The sequence below is a fragment of the Ostrea edulis genome, chromosome 1 (genome assembly GCF_947568905.1).
Source record: "Ostrea edulis chromosome 1, xbOstEdul1.1, whole genome shotgun sequence".
Taxonomy (NCBI): Eukaryota; Metazoa; Mollusca; class Bivalvia; order Ostreida; family Ostreidae; genus Ostrea; species Ostrea edulis.
Genome location: NC_079164.1, coordinates 13,452,057 through 13,473,128, shown reverse-complemented (window position 1 = coordinate 13,473,128; position 21,072 = coordinate 13,452,057). Strand labels below are relative to the sequence as shown.

Genomic DNA, 21,072 nt, shown 5'->3' with positions numbered 1-21,072 from the left:
GTAGTCTTGCTTTGTTTCGGTATAATAAACAATTTATTGCATGAATGATCAGGAGATATGAATATTTATTCACCCAAGAAAAATCATATTCCCCGAGGCCGTTGCCCTCGGGGAATATGATTTTTCTTGGGTGAATAAATATTCATATCTCCCTCACTATCATGCAATAAATGTATAGTATCTTATCCTTATAATCTCAGGCCCCTTGGGTAGAGGTCGTTAACGTTTGCATACCCGATGTCTATTTAGAAAGTGTAATATATCAAAAATGGTAGGGGCGGATCTTCACAACCAGAGAAAGTACCATTACCATTTTTTTCACAGTGGTACAGTGTAATTAGTTGACCTAAGTAGGGATCTTCGATGTTTTCCAACTGAGGTTTACTCAATACGGATAATGCATTATGCTTTAAAATTAGAGGAGTGGATCTCCACCAACACCATTTTTTTCACAGTGGTGGTAATATAACATTAACACCCTACCCTTAAAATTTCACGCCCTAATGGTAGCCCACAAGGGGTCTTCGATGTGTCAGAACACAATGTTTAATCAATAAGGGTAATCCATTGTGCTAAGAAATTAGAGGGTCGAATTTTTACAGAGAGAGAGAGTACCATAACCTTTCTTCACAGCGGAGGTAGTTGACCACTTATAACTTGCGCTAATAATATCAAGCCCTAGGGTAAATTTATTTCTTTACGTTTTATATTTCGTCATTTTTCGTTATTTTCCGTAAATACATTTCGCGGGTTTTTAAGCTCATGCACGAGCGCTTTTGCGCTTAGTATATAAACTACTACTGGTCAGTTTTCGAGCAGTGCGAAGTTCGTTACAAGCAGCAAAGATAGCTTTTGTATTTCTGTGCCTTAGCCTTCCCTCCCACCCAGCCCATTTTCAGTTTTGAATTCATATGCTTTCATTAGTGATTTTTCAGCTTTGTTGATTTAATGTTTGCTTATTAAAAGCGATCTTGTAACGAACGCAATCAACCTATTCACTTTTTCTGCTTTGTTTTATTATCAAGTAGTCAAGCAAATATTTATTTTCAGACGAAGGCACTGAGGAAGAAAATACGAGTCTTTGATGTTTCTGAACCCGAGGTTTATTCAATAAGGTTGCTGCATTATGCATATAAATTAGAGGGGCAGATCTTCACAGAGGGCAATTATATCACCATTCTGTAAAGTAGTGGAAGATAACCACTAATATCTTGCTCTCAAAATGTCCTGCCCATGGGTAGGGGGCTACGAATTTTCCGAACTCGAGGTTTATTCATTAAAGGTAATGCATTATGCATAAGAATTAGAGTGGCGGATCTTCACAACCGGAGAGGGTACTATCGTCATTTTTTAACAGTGATCGTAGTTGATCACTAATATCCCAACCTCAAAATTTAGTGCATATTCATTTTTGAATTGCAAACTGCGTTCTAGAATGTAGTTCAATATTGAGTAGCGAATATCTAACGGCAAAATGCGGTTCCAAATCCAATTGCCAAAAATTGTGCATTGGAGGATAGAGAGATTAGATATGTCCTTGAAAAACGAAACAGTGGGAGCTCTATAATGAATTCACTATGATAACTTTAAAGATTTATTGACTATTCATTAACACCATTATACACTTTTGATTTTCAAATTGTAAGATGTGTCATGATTTAGTAGTGAGTATTTGTTATTCATCGAAGATTTTAGTAACAAATTTTGATCATGTTAGTAGAGACCGCCACGGTGGCCGAGAGATTAGAGCGTTCGCCCCGCATGCGGAAGGGCCGAGGTTCGAATCCCGCCCGCGACAGACCTACATGCAAGTCGTTAAAACAGGTAGTGACAGTTCCATCGCCAAACGCTCGACATCAGGTGTGAATGTCACGGGTCCTCGGAGATTACCTTAAAAATGGATGCCCCGTGTCAGAGTAGGTGCGACACGCCAAAGAACTCTCACTGCTCAATGACCGAGCAAAGGCCTAAATTTGAAGCCCTTCACCAGTCTTGATGACATTTCCATATGAGTGAAAAATTTCTCGAACGAGACGTTAAGCAAGATACAATCAATCAATCAATCATGTTAGTAGATGTTGATATATACAGCTATACAGGTTAATAATTACAACTATTAAAGGGACTGGTTCACGTTTTTCGAAAGAACTATTTTTCATTTTTGATGTTAAAAATTAAAAATATAACTCATTTAAAGTTGACAACCAAAATTTGGACCATCTGAATGCAAGGATACAATCAATATTTTAGCTTTGATTCTGTGTTATGTAAACAAACTCGAGTCTTTTTATGTAAACAAACAAAATAATGAAGCGTTAATTTTGTAATTTAAAGCATCTTCATTTTGTACAATTACAAATTTTAACTTTTAAATGACACATTTTACCTAAAGTATACTTGAAATGGGATATATATAATAAACTTGGATCAATATCCATTTATTTTAAATCTTCGAAAACAATAACACACCTCAATCTTTGTTTTCAAAACAAATAATAAACTCTTTATAATGAGTTTCTGTCATTATGAATAACATTAATTTTATTGTGAAACCTTCTAAACATATTAGACTGTAGATTTTGATAATTTAAAGTTAAAAACAAAATTTGGAGGAAAATCGTGAATCAGTCCCTTTAATGTAAGTAGATACATTTAATCATGTTGATACCTACACCTGTACATGCTGATAATTACAACTATTCATGTCAATAGATACACTTAATCATGTTAATAGTTTTAGTACAGTATTTCTTATTCAAACGCCTTTAATCATTTTAGTAGATACACCAAAATGACCTGTTTTTCATATTTCGATGAAGTAGAGTTTATTAAAAAAAAACCTTCTACATCAGAAGAAAAATTCTTGCTGTGGCCTTCAACCCTACATGTAGATATATCGACAACGTTTCTATTAACTAATCATTTTCATTCATATGAGATTAATCACTGTTCGTTATCTTCATCTTTCATCCCTGTGAACTTGAGATAGCATTTCGCAAATTCTATGGTCGTTATAACGATGTAGTTCGTCAATACAACCTCGCATTGGGTCAAATGCTGTCTGACGTGTTTCATACCGATTGTTAAGCAGTTCTTGGCACACTGATTTTGACTGCGGATAACTCCGTTTACCTGATCACGATATAGGACTCACGGCGGGTGTGACCGGTCAACAGGGGATGCTTACTCCTCCTAGGCACCTGATCCCACCCCTGGTGTGTCCAGGGGTCCGTGTTTGCCCAACTATCTATTTTGTATTGCTTATCGGAGTTATGAAATTGATCACTGTTCGTTATCTTCACCTTGCATGAAAGACATCACGGAGTCCTCCACATTTGTTTCGTACTTGGATATTTTATTGAAAATGGAATATTAACGGCAAACTAACAACTCAACTTTATGACAAACGGGATGATTTCAGCTTCTCCACCGTCTACTTCCCATATCTATATAGCAATATTACATTGTCATCTGTATGTGGTGTTTATATCTCTCAACTGATACACAAGAGCTTATTCTGTATATGATAAGTTTTTAAATCGAGGCAGGCTACTGACAAACAAGTTGATATTACAGGGGTTCAACAGTCTCGTTTACAGGCAGAATTTTGCAAATTCTATGGTCGTTATAATGGTCTAGTTTGCCCATATAACCTATCATTGGGTCAACTGCTTTGGACATGTTTCATGCCGATTGTTAAGCCATTCTTGGCACACTGATTTTGACTACGGATTACTCCATCTACCTGATTAGGATATAGGGCTCGCGGGGTGTGTGGCCTCTGGTAGGTTTGCTCTCTTTATTTTGTATTCCTTGTTGAAGTTATGAAAATGATCACTGTTCGTTATCTTAGCTTTTGGTATACTTATTTATGCTACAGATACATATTATAATGTTAATAGTTATACCTAATCATGTTCATACATAGACGTATTCATGTGAATAGTTACACTGAATCATATTAATGGATACAGATCATACACCTATTCATGTTCATAGGTATACCTAATCATGTTAATTGAAACACTTAATTTATGCAGGAAGCATATGCAATGAATCAAGTCTTAAAGCTATATAAACATCGCAATTGTTTGTCGTTGTTAAGTGACCTATGGAAAATATTGAATACTGCCTTTTTACTTCAAGAGGTTATATAAACACATAAATGATATCAATATCTATTCAAATTCATTGGAGCCACCTATCTTTTTCTCCTAGAATTTGTTTTTGATAATTCTTTATTTTCGTCTATTCTGTAGGCCTAATATCAAAACATGTAACATACATGTATGTATCAATCTAGATTTGCTATGTTTCTCTATGTTTAATAATCAGTGCTCTCTTTAATACTTTTTAATAATGCCAAACATCTATGTTTGGTGACATTTAAGTATGGTAGAGAGCAGATAATTAGAATTCTGAAATACAGTATTTGGACGAAATGATAAAGTAATAAAACCAACATAGAGACTTGAGCAAGTCTAGTATCAATCTTGAATTTACAGAATATGTTTTATGAGAGAGAGAGAGAGAGAGAGAGAGAGAGAGAGAGAGAGAGAGAGAGAGAGAGTAATTAAATCAAATGACTGTTACAATTGAATAACAGGTTTCACCCAGAATTTTTTTTACAAATCCTTTTATAGATATTTCTTGTAATAAATATTGACCAAATTTCTACCTATTCTAACTACTATGCACAGGTGTTACTTATGACTATATCTACTATCCAAAAATTCGACCTATTCAAAGTACTAAGAATAATGAGTATTTCGCTGCATTTAAATACAAGAAACACGTCAAAAATGTGTTAGTGAAACACTATGTCCCCGAATGGGTATTGCAAATTGACTACGACATTCTTGAATACCCTTGAGTTTTCATGATCTTTACAGTCATGACCTTGATCTTTCAAGTCATTATATATAAATTTTCTATCTTGTATAGTTCAAAGTTATGACCAAGTTAAAGTTGCAGACAGACAAACAAAACCACCCTTCCCCTCAAATTTTAGATTTCAAGGGCAAGAAAATCTCTAATTCATTTGTCAACCTTTGGTGTAGATTTACATTTCTAAAGTTAAAGTATCTATTCATGCAGTACATTTAACTTTAGGCATGCAAATATTGAAAACACTGCACAATTTGAGATAGTGATCAATAATAAACTGTTGTTTACATATAAAATGGAAAATTATTAATTGATTGTATATTGTTAAAGTCCCTCTCGAGAATATTTCACACATATGGAGAAGTCACCATTGCCGGCGAAGGGCTCCGTTTAGGCTTATGCTCGGCGCTCACGGCCTTTGAGCAGGGAGGGATGTTTATCGTGCCACACCTGCTGTGACATGGGACCTCGGATTTTGCGGTCTCATCAGATGAACCGTCCCATTTAGTCGCCTTTTACGACAAGCAAGGGTTACTGTGGACCTATTCTAACCTGGTTCCCCATAGGACAAATGGGAAATGAAAGTACATTATGTACAGTACACGTGTTATGACATTAATCATTACTACATGTATTTAATCAAGATTACCTACACATAAGCAATTGATTAATTATGCCATCCAATACAAATGCACACACTCCAGTTGCCTTCTGTCACAAAACTAACAGGGTCAGTGTGAAGTACTCAAGAGTGTTAAAGCTAAACATAGATTAGACAAACCTGGATATGGGACCTGACCATGTGTGACAATTTCTACCAGAAGAATTCCAAACGACCAGACGTCTGATTTGATGGTGAATCTACCATACAAGACAGCTTCTGGGGCTGTCCACTTAATGGGGAACTTTGTACCTGAAAAACAGTCAACAGTTTGTGGAATACGCTGACTATATATCGATTAATTACCTGAAGCCAGCTAAGTCACGAAAACCACATCCTGTTTTCATCTGTAACCAACCGCTGTTATTAGAAATCAGATCATTATATTTATCTTCTTACAAGATAAAATTATCAAAATGTTTTAGCTTGTAAAAGTGTTTTAATAAAAATGCACATGTATGACTTCCTGTGGCTACTGGTATCCTAGCTTACCATCCATTGTTTTGTATTCATCATCATCAATAACCCGAGCCAAGCCAAAATCTGCCACCTTGACAATGTTGTAATTATCATCAACTAAGACATTCTTAGCACCCAGATCTCTGTGGATTAGTTCCTTCTCTTCCATAAACGCCATGCCGCTAGCAATCTGAATTGAATGAATATTTTTTGGCGCAAAGATATGATTCATTCAGAGGTTTATAATTAAGTTGGTCTTTATGTACTTATATCTATATTACGATTCATTCAGAGGTTTATAATTAAGTTGGTCTTTATGTACTTATGTCTATATTACGATTCATTCAGAGGTTTATAATTAAGTTGGTCTATGTACTTATGCCTATATTACGATTCATTCAGAGGTTTATAATTAAGGTGGTCTATGTACTTATGCCTATATTACAATTCATTCAGAGGTTTATAGTTAAGGTGGTCGATATGTACTTATGTCTATATTGCGATTCATTCAGAGGTTTATAGTTAAGGTGGTATATGTACTTATGCCTATATTACGATTCATTCAGAGGTTTATAATTAAGTTGGTCTTTATGTACTTATGTCTATATTACGATTCATTCAGAGGTTTATAATTAAGGTGGTCTATGTACTTATGCCTCTATTACGATTTATTCAGAGGTTTATAATTACGGTGGTCTATGTACTTATGCCTCTATTACGATTCATTCAGAGGTTTATAATTAAGGTGGTCTATGTACTTATGCCTCTATTTCACTCTTACAAAGCTTGTTGTGAATTATTTCTGGAACTCTGTGCTCTTTTCAATTCATGTACAAATTCATTCATTTTTAACTTGTGTCCCTGTACTGCACTTAATACTCAATTTCTTTGATTCTTTAGACGTCTCTAGAAGTATGAGGCATGCAACTACAGTACATCTACCATGCTACTTCAAGTAATTACTTATTAAGAACCGGGACACTATACCTTTTGTTGTTTGAAGAATTTTGACAGGAAATGAACATAGCTAGTCTATGCTGTCACCTACCTGAGCTGCAATATCCAACAGCTGTCGGAATTTTAGGTTCTGTCCATCATCGTCACGGAGGAAGTCGAGCAGACTTCCCCTGGACATCAGCTCGGTGACAATGTAGATGGGTTCTATCTCCGTACAAAAAGCATACAGACGGACGAGTTTGTCATGCTTACACTGTTTCATAATGTTAGCTTCCTCCAGAAAAGCATCTTTTGACATCGTCCCTGGCTTCAGTGTCTTTATGGCAACATCTGTGGTTTTGTTCCATTTTCCTAAAAATTAATAAATAGAATATTTAGATCCCAATATTTCAGCAAATTCAATTTTAATGAGATTGGCACATTTCAATTTTTATAGGTCATTGCCATGATTTGAGCTGAAATTTGAAAAAAAAACCCCACTGTTTTGTCATTTTTATGTTTTACAATGCTTAATTAAAGTATTTCTAATAGTCAACCGAAATTTGAATATAAGTTGTTGAGTTACAAGAGATACAGCACTCGCAATTCTTTGTTATGTAAAGAAGGCTCGTGTCATATTTTTGTTTTCATGTAGATGGCTTAAAAGAAAATAGCATGTTTAAAACAAAATGAGATGTGCCAAACACTGGAAACTATTTAATCGTGTTTAGAAATAACTTGTAAATTGAAAAACCTACTTTAAGCGAACTTTTACTTGTATATTTAACCTATGTATTGAAAACATGACACGAGCCTTCTTTACATAGCAAAGAACATGTGAGCTCTGTATCTCCCATATGCCTCGACAACGGACATTCACACCATTAGAAATACCTTAATGTAAGTATTCTTAACAGTAAAAATGGAAAAATAAAACTTGAAAATTCTCAGCTCAAATCGTGTCCATGTCCCTATAAGCAAGAAGATATTTTCACAAGTGATCGTCATTATAAACTTATCCAAATTCGAATATTGTTAGAAGTTTGAAAATAACTTGAAATTGTATACAACTTAGAATTTCCTCCTAGTTATTTTCATGGTTTCTAAATCCGTTGTAGGCAGTTTTAAAATCATGGTTTATGTGTTCTTTCTGACGAAATGTTATGTGTACGTAATATTTACTGCAGTCGTTTAGTAAATTTGAAATCACGTACTTTTCTCAAATCTAAAACATCAAAACGTATGACGTTACACGGCCATTCCTCATGATCAATTACTAACTAGACTTTCGACATCATAAACAGTTGTTTCTTCAACATAAATGGAAGTAGAAAATATTCATATCTCATGACCAGTCACTCAAAACATTACATATATTTTGTTAAACACCACTCTGATTCTATGCACAAGTACTCTGGGGTTGGAATTCCCATGGGTACGAATTGTGCTCCTTTGTTAGCTGACATGTTTTATATTCCTTTGAGGCAGAATTAATCTAAAAGCTTCTACATGAGAAGAAAGAATCTCTTGTTGTGGTTTTCAACTCGACATTTAGATATATCGACGACGTCTTGTCAATAAATCCCAGTAAACTCGAAATAAATGTCATCACAGACTCTTCCACATCTGCTTTGCACTTAAATATTTTATTGTACATAGATGTTTACAGCGCATTAACAACTCAACTTTATGACAAACGGGATGATTTCAGCTTCTTCATCGTGAACTTTCCATATCTATGTAGCAATATTCCATTATCACCTGCATATGGTATTTCTCAACTGATTCGATACACAATAGCTTGTCCTGCATATGATAAGTTTTTGAATCGAAACAGGTTACTGGCATACAAGCTGATGTTACAGGGGCTTCAACAGTTTCGTTGAAAGTCAGCATTTAGCAAATTCCATGACCATTATGATGATCTAGTTTGCCAATACAACATGTCATTGGGTCAAATGCTGTCTGACACATTGATTTTGACTACGGAGAAATCAAAGCCAGGACGTGGCTATTCAATAGTTTGTTTTGAGTAACTGACAGTTTATATTTAGTCGTAAATGATAATGAACTTAATTTTCTATTAAATTCAATTAACTTTGTGCAACTGGTTCCAGACTTATCCAAATGGTCATACCCTCAGTGTTATAGTATTATGACTTTTTTTTTTACCTCTCCAGACTTCTCCAAACTGCCCTTCTCCCAGTTTTTTGCCGAATTCAAGTGATTCTCTTGGGATTTCCGAAGCTCCTTCGTTCAGAATAATTACAGGTTTAGGATACGGTTTCGATAATTGTCGACACAACCCATCAGACTGACCTGCAAATACAGATCTCACATTCCCAGGGCTGCAGAAACAACTTTACACAACTTTACAGAGTCGTCCACTTCTGCTTCATACTTAGATATTTTATTGAAAGTACACATTAACGGCAAACTGACAACTCAACTGTATGACAAACGGGATGATTTCAGCTTCTCCATCGTCAACTTCCCACATTTATGTAGCAATATTCCATTATCACCTGCATATGGTGTTTATATATCTCAACTGATTCGATATGCAAGAGCTTGTTCTGGGTATATTCAGTTTTTAAATGGAGGTAAGCTACTGACAAACACGTTGATGGTACAGGGATTTCAACAGTCTCGATTGAAGTCAGCATTTCGCAAATTCTATGGTCGTTTTAACGATGTAGTTCGTCAATACAACCTCGCATTGGGTCAAATACTGTCTGACGTGTTTCATACCGATTGTTAAGCCGTTCTTGGCACACTGGTTTGACTGCGGATAACTCCGTTTACCTGATCAGGATATGGGGCTCACGGCGGGTGTGACCGGTCAACAGGGGATGCTTACTCCTCCTAGGCACCTGATCCCACCTCTGGTGTGTCCAGGGGTCCGTGTTTGCCCAACTATCTATTTTGTATTGCTTGTAGGAGTTATGAGATTGATCACTGTTCGTTATCTTCACCTTGCACATTCAAGGTTATAAACAAATATCTACCTATCTTGCTTATTCATTTAACGAGAAATAACATATTGTGATAATGGCTGAGTTCCTTAAATAAAACCAGATGAGAAAGTAGAAATCAATCATGCATTTCTTGTCCTTCTGAATTTTGTTGTCCAATTTGTGAAGTCTGTAGATCTCATTTTTACCCATTTACTTATTCAACCTATGGTTTTCACTAAATAGGTAGTTTCAACATCAAAATATAATTGCACATTTCCTATTTCCTATGGTTTACATAATCTACGATAGTTTACTTCTTTCTTGAATATATCCACAGCTGGTGCTCACAAAGCTAATGCATATGATTACCTGAGTAGTGATTGATGAGTTCTGGTAGAGAGGTCATGACTCTTCGTGCCGCGATGTAATAACCTCGGTTATTGTCCATTTTGCGTATTTTGTATTGTTTAACTATGTCACCCTTAGCATCATCAAAATCTCTCACACAGAGTACGTAGTTTCCTGAAATAAAGGACTGATTGTGTATCATAATAATAGCATCTCCTCGGAAAAGTTGGCCTCTATTAGATAGCTATTTAAACCAGGAAAAATAATTTTTTTAGCTACTTTTTGCCAGCTTTTACAAGGAATATATGTTATAAAAGTGACCGGGTTTGAATATTTTTTTCAGGTTTATTCAAATGGCGAGGAGTCAAATGCTCTGAAATTCTAAACTTCATGCTCAATTTTCACATTTATTATATCCATTGAAATGTAAAATTCGAATAAACATTTCAGCTGAATGTTTCCTTTGAAGGTCACACGAATGATTTTTAGACCTTTATAAATTTAATATACCGTGCATTTCCAGATATCATGCTTGAGGAAATCAGTTATTTCACAGAGCCGTCCACTTCTGCTTCATACTTAGATATTTTATTGAAAGTAGATATTAACAGCAAACTAACAACCGCACTTTATGACAAACGGGATGATTTCAGCTTCTCCATCATCAACTTCCCATATTTATGTAGCAATATTCCATTATCACTTACATATTGTGTTTATATCTCTCAATGAATTTGATGCGCAAGAGCTTGTTCTACGTATGGTCAGTTTTTAAATTTGGGCAGGCTACTGGCAAACTTGCTGATGGCGCAGGGGTTCCAACAGTCTCGTTTAAAGTCAGCATTTCGCAAATTCTATGGTCGTTATAACGATCTAGTTTGCCAATACAACCTATCATTGGGTCAAATGCTGTTTGATGTGTTTCATGCGGATTGTTATGCCGTTCTTGGCACACTGATTTTGAATACGGATAAATTGTAAATTTTTGGATATCTCACTGAAGGAAATCAGCTTCTTCTAGAACTCGAATCGAAGTATTATAAAATTTCAACATTTCCAAGAATATCTAAGGAGCTCTGTATCTAACTAAGAAGGTGTGATATTAGGTATCTCAATCTTTCAGCAATTTTTAGATATCTTGCTTAAGGAAGTCAGCAATTTACACATTTTGAATCCATGTAACCTGAAATTTCAATGTGCCATAAATTTTCAGATATCTCACTTAACGAAATCAGCTACTTAGACACACTTTGAATGGGGGTTACTTGGTATTATGGAATTTCAATCACTTACGTGAATGTCTGGTATCATGAAATTTCAACATGTACGTGAATATCCTCGGGAGCTCTGCGTTTGTAATATATATCTGACTAATTTACATCTATACAAATCACGAGGAGTGATATAGGGTATTTCAATATGTCATCAATTTTCAGATATCTCACTTAAGGAAATCAGCTACTTATGCATTTTGAATGAAGGTATCATGAAATTTTAACTTATTCGTGAATGCCTTAAGAGACTTTGTGTTTACATTAGATACATGTATCTGACTAATTTACGTCTATGCACATGACGTGGAGTGAAATTTGGTATTTCAATGCGACATAATTTTTAGATATCTTGCTTAAAGAAAACAGCTAAACAAATGACGAGGAGTGATTTTAGATATCTTGATATAGCATCAGTTTTCAGATATTTTGCTTTAAAAAGTCAGCTACTTATACATTTTGAATCGAATTACCATGTAAATCCATGGCCGAGTGGTTTGAGCATCGCGCTCAAAATCACACGGCCTCTCACCTCTGTTGGCGCGGGTTCGAATCCCACTCGTGCCGGTAAGTGAGAAAGTTTCCCAGTTTACTTTCGGAAGGTCGGTGGTTTCTTCCCAGGTACATTGTATCTGGGTTCTCTCTTCCACCAATAAAAACTGGGCGCCACCATATAACTGAAAAATTGTTGAGTGTGGCGGAAAACATCAAAACAAACAAAAACATACATGTAAATTCAATTTTTGCGTAAATACCTCAAGTAGCTCTGTGTTTGTGATAGGTATCTGCCTAATTTACGAGTATGCATAAAAAGAAGAATGATATTAAATATTTCAGTATGCCATAAATTGTCAGATATCTCGCCTAAGGAAATTTATCGAAGTATCACGATATTTTAACATTTGCGTGAATACCTTAAATAACTCTGTGTATTTATGAAATATCTTAATAATTAATGAATAAGTACATGTAAATGACGTGGTGTGATATATTAGGTATCTCAATCTGCTATCACTTTCAGATATCTTCCTGAAGGAAATCAGCTCCTTATACATTTTCAATCGTCATAGCCTGAAATTTCAATGTTTGCGTAGATATCTTAAGGAACGCTGTGTTTGTAAGATATCTAACTAATTTACGGATATACCGATCACAAAGAGTGATATTGTACATCTCAATATGCCATCAAATTCAGATATCTCACTTACGGAAATCAACCACTTACACATTTTGAATTGGAGTATCAAGAAATTTCAACATTTACGTGAATATCTTAAGGATCTTAAGGAGCTCTGTGTTAGTAATATATATATTACTAATTTACATCTATACACACCAGAAGGAGTGATATTGGGTTTTTCAATATGCCATCATTGGAGTTTCAAAGATTTAGCTTAAGGAGGTCAAGTACTTATACATTATGAATCAAGGTATTATGGGATTTCAAGTTTTTCGTAAATACCTTAAGGAAGCCAGTGTTTCTTATTTGTGATGCAGATTAATCAACCTATGGATATGACGAGGAGTGAAATTGTGTATGTCAATATACCATCACTTTTCAGATATCTCGCTTAAGGTTGATCGATCCTCATGTGATGTCATAGGTTTTTGCAAAATCTTTATTTAGTTAAATTTTGCGCATGATTGAAATATATATTTCAGAGGAATTTTATTCTCTGAATAAAATTAAAAAAAAAAAAAGGTAAACTTTTGATATTGAAAAAGTTTTTATTTTCCATAGATAATCAATTATCTATAATTTTAAAAATGTTGTCAAGGGCAATAACTCCTATGCTGGAATTTCCTCTACTGTATGTGTATGACACAATGATTTCCCTAATATCCACAATTAATTTTTATATATCTATGAATTATCAGATTTCTTAAACTGTTGACATTCAAAAGTTTTTATTTTATTAATTTTCATCATTTTGTTTAACGAAAATGTGCGATTTTTAAATGTTGATATATGCTTCTGTTTTTCTATGTCGGACATCTTTAAAAGGGTGGCAACATACACAGTTTCTTTGGTTATTGGTTAGATTAAACTATATTGAGTGGAAATTAATGCAGTTTTACACTTTTAACCATTAATATTGATAAGTCACATAAGGATCGACCCACCTTAAGGAAATCAGCTACTTTTACATTTGAATAAAGGTAGCATGAAATTTCAACATTCAATGATGGCGTGAATATTTTAAGGATATCTGTGTTTGTAATAGATATCTGACTAATTTACGACTATAAACATGACAAGGAGTGATATTGGGTATCTCAATATACATGTACCATCAATTGTCAGATATTTCGCTTAAGGAAATCAGCTACATGTACTTATACATCTTAAATCAAGGGACGAGGGAACTTCAACATTTGCGTGAAGATCTTAAGGAGTGTTATGTTTGTAATATATATATGACTAATTTATTAACTACTTGTAAATTCTGAATCAAAGTACTATGGAATTTTAACCTTTTCGCTAATACCATTATATCCCTGACTATTTTTGTTTTCTAAACGCATGATGAGGAGTGACATTGTGTATGTTAAGAAGTCATTAATGTTCAAATAGCACGCTTAACGAAATCAGTTATTTATTGCTGTTGAATGAAAGTGTCCTGAAATTTCCAAGTTTTTTGTGATTTCGTTAAGAAATTGCAGTTTTTTTTTTTTTAAATATCAGTTTATGACGAAGCATGATATTGTTTACGTTAATCTGTTTATTGTTTACGTTAATCTGTTTATTGTTTACGTTAATCTGTTATCAAATTTCAGGTATCAGTCTTTTAAAAAATATGCAACTTATTTCAACTGAATGAAAGTACCCTGAGTTTTCAGGTGCTTGTGATTACTTGAAGGAAGTCCGGTTTGTATTGTACTCTTTACAAATGTTTGAATACGAACATGACGAGGAGTATTATTGGGTTTCTGAATCTTCCATCAGTTTTCAGATATCACCTTAATGAAATCAAGAACTTACACTTTTTGAATGAATGTACCCCGATATCTCAATTATTTAAGAAAACCTAAATTACGTGTTTATGTTAGTCATGGTTCCAGGCTGAAGCTAGCAGTCACTAACCAGCAGTCACTAAATAAAATCATCAAAGGATTGATAGTACTCATAGACAAATACAGTACGGCCATCGCGGATCCCGTATTAGACCGCGCTCCCCCCGCGGTATGTTAATCCTTCCCGCGCTAACCCTCCGCGGGATTTCATCGCGGGGCAGATTTACACCGCCGCGGTGTGAAGTACCGTTATTTACCTGTTAGGACAAACTAACTGTACGATAGCTATTTTATTCGTCGGCAGAAAATGAGTACGGCTTGCTTATGGCCAGCTATTTCGCATTACATATCGGTATATTAAATAAATCATTTTAGAAAAAAAAAAAAAATAAGGGACCTACTAAAACCAGATATACTTAGGATTTAGCATATTTAATACACCTCCAATTGTTTTATTCTAAAAAAAAAACCAAAACAAAACATTTTATTTATGCTACATTTAATGATAAGGATTAGGAGCTGTGTCCTAATATTTTTTACAGTGAAAAAATAATACAAATAGATCTACAAATGACCGTATACGAGTGCAAGATTAATATGTTCTGCCTGTTTTAATGGCGTTTGTGTAGACTTCGAGAATTGGTTCAAAAATTTATTAATAACAAAATATTATTTTGTATGTTTTATGAATAAAAAAAAACTGTAAATTTTATATTATGCTAAAAGAAAGATTTTTGTTTTCTCATTTCAATCGAACATCGTTTATATGTACACCTGTTAGGTCCCTGCTGACCGTGTTCTCTTAAAACAACACACGGGGGAGAAGACCCTGTGTGTATATGTTCAACGCGTCGAATACAGGATGTCAAAATTGTAATGTCTCTACTCCAGGGCATGGGATCTACTTATCAGCTTACAATTACCTATACGCAACAAATTTTACCAGTAATTAAACTAGGGTGTTTGTTTTTAATTCCTTCGTCATGTGCTGGTTTCCTCGCATACAACTTACTAATTCCTTTTTATTACGGTACATATGAATGTCAGTATCATCAAAATTACTCTCTAATTGCATGTTAAATCAAAATTTAATATACGCTGTAGAGTAAGGCCACACATATACGACAGGGGTGGTGTATATCCCAAAACTGCGTTTTACTTGTTATCTACATTTTGGTATTATATTATATCCCTTAAAATATGCATTGCGGTTTTTTTCTCTCTCTCTCTTATATTCAAAGCCCCAAAAAATTTAATTAAAGAATTGAGAATTTGGATCCAACTTAATTAGATTGATGCTTTATTTGTATTGATTACCAAGCGGTGTTTGTGTGGCTAGTCTAATGTTGTCTTAGCAGATTCACGGGTAGAGCGTGCGCTGATCGAGGTCTGGGGCGTTAAGGCAGACAGGAAGTGTTATGTAACAGATATACACATACCCGAGACGTTCTCTACACAATGAAACCTATTAAGTTAGGACCTCTTCACAATTTTTAGAAGAGAATACACGCATGTTGATGTAAAGGCAAATATGTACTGTGTTTATATAGCTATAGGGACACCTATCTAATACTCTCTTTCGAATTGGGAAAAAAATGTTTTTGAGAGAATATTAATTAGAACATATCCTCACACCACTTGTCCCCTCTAATCTAACATTTTGTATCTACATCTTTCTTATGCTGCAGGTCACATTTATGGAGACGTAATTTGGGCAGATTTTTGTCAAATCGTTAAAAATTGTCCTCACTCTACTCGTTTTATCTCTCCCCCCCCCCCTCTCAAATTTTATATCGAGTTTAATGATGCTAGGCTTTCCTTTTCCTACTTTAATATTTGCGTGATACATGTTTTTTATATTTGTACAAATACATGTATAGACTTATATTCCTGAAAAATAATTTATGAAACCACCACTCTGTGATTGATATTAACAGGGATAATCAGTTTTCGTGAAGTTACTTTTGCTGTTTCACGGGTAAAGCATGCGCCGATCGATGTCTGAGGCGTTGAAGCAGACAGGGCGTGTTATGTAACAGATATACACATACCCATGACCGTTTCTTCACAGTCCAGTCAGCTATGTTAAATAGTACTCTCTCTCTCTCTCTCTCTCTCTCTCTCTCTCTCTCTCTCAAATTTTATAAAGATTAGAATTTGCTGATGCAAGGTTTTCTTTCCCCTACTTTGATATAAATTTATGTTATACATGTTTTGTTTTGTTTTTAAATATTTGTACAAATACATTGTATAGAATTAAATTCCTGAAAAACAATTTATGAAACCACAAATATGTGATTGATACTGACAGGGATAATCAGTTTTCGTGAAGTTACCTTTGCCGGTTTACGGATAAAGCGTATATATATGCACTTGTATATGGTCATCTTCCGACATTGGTATATGGTAATCTACCCTTATATTGAATGTATGGTTCAATAAAGGTAACATGAGAAGTTTTTGTAAAATGTGTTTTTACAAGCGGTGCATGCACATGTATATGGCAATTGATTTATTTATAGTATTGCTGAACAAACGATCTGTTTCAGTTGATGATCAGTATTTATTTTTACGTTAACGGGAGATAACTCGCGTTTGTTGATGGCATTAATCATCTACAGGTAAGACCGCGGCGAGGACAGCGGGACCGTGGGGGGAGCGCGGGATATGCAGGGTTACCTGAGATATACCGCGGTAGCTCTATCCCGCGGGGGGAGCGCGGAAAATACGGGATCCGAGTTGGCCGTACTGTACACTGTATTTAATTTGAAACCTGTTTAAAAATGTCAAACATAATAAAACATCAACTTACATGTAGCTCACATGAGAGATTGCACATTAATGACGAATTCAGGTTATATGCATATGGGTGATTTTACTGCAACGATGAAGGCCAAAACAAACCAAAAAAAAAAAAAAAAAAGAAAGAATGAGAAGATAAACTTGAACATTCATTTCATTTTAGGATCTTTTGTGAGCAATACATGTTGTCACTTAGCATGAAAATAAAATGCTTATTGATACATGTAATTTAGCTAATCAGAATACCATAATCTTGGGCATTAAGAACCAAGAAATACATTCTAAGATAAGAAAACCTACATGATGTGGGATCTTTTATGGTTTAAAAATTAATCACCTGCCAATCAACTTAAAGCTATATTGTATTAAATGAAATATTTTGTATATTAGCCTTCCTAGAGAGTGATTAGTTTTATTTTCTAACAAAAGAAATGAACAAAAGATTTTTTTTCGAGAATGGACTGAAAGGAAAAATATTGGTCAATAAAAAATACTTTTTCTATAATTACTGCGGAGGAATACCAAGAAAGTAGGTCAGCATCATCAAAGACTACGGTTTAGCTCACCTGAACTTTGAAATTCTGCATCACATACTTGATGCAGGAGTTTCGTGACGGCCTCTTGGACGCTAACGTTTGAAGACAAGGCAGAATGAATATTAGGACGAGGTAGGGGATCCATAGGGCTGTCAATTTTTGCTTTCACTTCGAGTCGTTAGGGGTATCACTTGTTTGATCAAGTGGGTCAATACAGATTTCGAATTCTTATTTCTACTTTGTCATGGGACAAAGAGACAAAGTATTCACTGGTTTGTTAAGGGAAGTTGTCTATGATAAACGAGATTGTTGTTTTACTCGTGTGAAGTTTTTACATTTTCCGTATCGTATGAGTTGAATGACTATTTTAGTAACTGCAATCTTTGAAGGCAAGGTAGCGGAGCCCTGGGACTGTCATTTCCTGCTTTCAATTTAGGATTGATGGAGTACCACCCGGTGGCTCTAGGGGGTTGGGATAGATTTTGACTCCCTATTCCAACACTGTCATGGAAAGAAAAGAAATGTATCCATTGAGTAAGAAATACTAAAGGGTACTGGATGCCATGCAGATAAGATCTCTATGATACCTGTAAATATAGTGAAGGTCGCCCAAACCTTATTTTCCGTATCTCATACTAGTACTCACTTCAAACCATTTATAACTCATGATATACGAAAAATGTCAAAGCTCAGACGAGCTAAACACTTCCGAGAATTATGGACTTCTTGTTTGCATGACATCGAGTGCCCATTAGGGTTTTGTACTATTATCAGTCGATACTTTAATATGTCCCCTCGTCCTTGGACATAGTACAAATAGCGACTCGAAATATGTCCTGACCCCCTGGTACCACCAGGTAGTAGTACCCTTACAGATTCAAATTGAAGCTGGGAATTGACAGTCCTAGTGGTTTTCTACCTTTCCCTGAAGTTCGTCCTACCTTGCTTTCTGACATTAACACTGAAGGGGCCGTCATGAAACTTCTGTTTCAAGTATGTGATTCGATATGTCAAAGTTCAGGTTATCTAAAGCATAGTCTTTGATGATACAGGCTTACTTCCTCACTTGGATGGAGAGAGTTCATAAGGTATTCAAGCAAATGTTGAAATTCCGTGGTATCTCGAATCAAAATGTACACTGTATATGTATGACTAGCTGATTTCCTCAAGCGTGATATCTGAAAATATATGGTATATCATATGTATAAGGGTCTAAAATCAATCCATATGATTCTCAAAGGAAACACTCAGCAAGTTTACATTGCATGGGTTGTAAAGGTAACTGTGAGAATTGAGCATGGTGTCTGGAATTTCAAAGCATATGACTTATCAGCATTTAAAGAAACCTGGAATTTTGTTAAATTCAAAACCGGTAACTTTTATCTTGTAGCAGGCTATCGGTAATTATAACCTTTATATACTAGCGGAAAAAAGAAACTGCATTATAAAATTTAGGATAATTTGTCTATATTTATTGTTTATATTTAGAAAATCTAAACAATCAATAAAGGTGATGTTTTTTTTAACAATATCGGAGAGTACCCGACTCAGATGCACGGACTTTTTCACGGTTAGTGAACACATGCTGTTTATTGAAGTGTTCGTACGCATGAGTTTTACTGGTCAATACTGTTTGGAGTAAAACGTGTAAAAGGTTTGTTTGGACACTATTTGTTAAGGAAAGCACTTTAGTTTTGACAAAATTTACTCTTCTATCATGCCACGGCTCAGTGAAAACCAACGTAATCGTGTTGTTGGGATGCTTCATGCTGAAATGGCACAAAATATCGTAGCAATACAGTTTGGCGTTCATCGGAGCACCATCCAGTCATTATGGAGACGTTTCCAACAATCTGGTAACACTCGGGATTGACCACGGTCTGGGCGTCCTCGTTTGACGTTGCGTCGACAGGACGACCACATTAGACTTGTGCACCTCAGAAATCGTTTCCAGACAGCAAGTGTGACTGCTCGTAACTTTCCTGGACTTCGACCAATCAGTCCAAGAACTGTGCGTAATCGTCTGCGCAAGCACAACATCAGACCAAGACGTCCAGCGGTCCGCCCAATACTGCTTCAACGTCATCGTATCGCTAGATTAGCGAGGTGCAGACGACATCTGCGATTCAGAATACAGGACTGGGCCAATATTCTGTTCTCTGATGAATCCAGATTTCATTTGGATAGCCGTTGTAGAGTGTATCGTCGAGTTGGGGAGCGGTACCAGGACGCTTGTGTTGTGCAATGTCAACAATTCGGTGAAGGAAGCGTTATGGTGTGGGGTGGAATAACAGCACGTGAAAGGACCCCTCTACAAATTGTCAAAGGAAATCTCACCGGCGTACGCTATCGAGACGAAATTATTCAGCACCATGTGATACCCTTCATACAGAGACAGCAAAATCACACCACTCTGCAGCAAAACAATGCAAGGCCACATGTTGCACGTGTAGTCAGGGACGTTTTTGTTCAACAGAATGTCGATGTCTTGCCTTGGCCAGCTGTTTTCCCAGACTTATCGCCGATCGAGCACGCCTGAGATGAAATGGAACGACGTCTACGCCGTTTACCAAATCAGCCAGTGGCATTGGATGATTTAGACCAGGCTTTCACCAACATCTGGAACAACATCCCTCAAACATTTCTGAACACTCTAGTGGGATAAATGAGGCGTCGTTGTCAAGCATGCGTGAATGCAAATGGTGGTCACGCTCGTTATTAACTTTCTTAATTCAACTTCGAAGACCAGTGTCTTTCGAGTGTGCTGAAATTGACGTTATTCGACGTAAACATTAATGGATTATGAAATGTTGTAACGAATACAATTGTTAACAGTATTACAAAAAATAAAATTTGTTCATCGTTACTTTTTTAAATTATTTTTTCGTATATTAAATAATGCACAGTTTCTTTTTTCCGCTAGTATACATTGTAGTAGCTGGCTACAGGTAGCTAATTTTACATACCTCCGATGTTTGTGTTTAAATTGACAATGTCTCATAGTATTGTTACATAAATTGATTCATATGAAATCATTAGATCTACACGTATTTGTTAATTACATTGAAAGCTACCTGATATAGTTCCACTTTCCCTAATTAAGAAGCACCCCATTTCAATTCTTGGGGAGAGCAGTAGCCGATCCGATTCGTTTTTGGATATACATCCCCAAAACCATCTGGAAATAGAAACACATTGAA

At 35.5% G+C, this 21,072-nt stretch overlaps 1 protein-coding gene across 3 annotated transcripts in view; it reads right to left on the bottom strand.

Moving 5' to 3' along the window:
* Positions 1-4,243: 4,243 nt before the first annotated feature.
* Positions 4,244-21,072, bottom strand: part of LOC125661566 (tyrosine-protein kinase Yes-like) — a 34,135-nt gene continuing 17,306 nt past the window's right edge. Inside the window, exons 5-10 of one of the 3 annotated variants that reach the window (XM_056152730.1) lie at positions 20,947-21,050; positions 10,270-10,422; positions 9,116-9,262; positions 7,056-7,315; positions 6,041-6,197; positions 4,244-5,800 (exon numbers count right to left, since the gene is read on the bottom strand). In XM_056152730.1, coding sequence (XP_056008705.1) covers positions 5,619-5,800; positions 6,041-6,197; positions 7,056-7,315; positions 9,116-9,262; positions 10,270-10,422; positions 20,947-21,050 — 1,003 coding nt within the window. In that variant the 3' untranslated portion in view covers positions 4,244-5,618. The remainder of the gene's footprint in view (positions 5,801-6,040; positions 6,198-7,055; positions 7,316-9,115; positions 9,263-10,269; positions 10,423-20,946; positions 21,051-21,072) is intronic. The other 2 variants (XM_056152732.1, XM_056152731.1) reach the window with 2 other exon arrangements.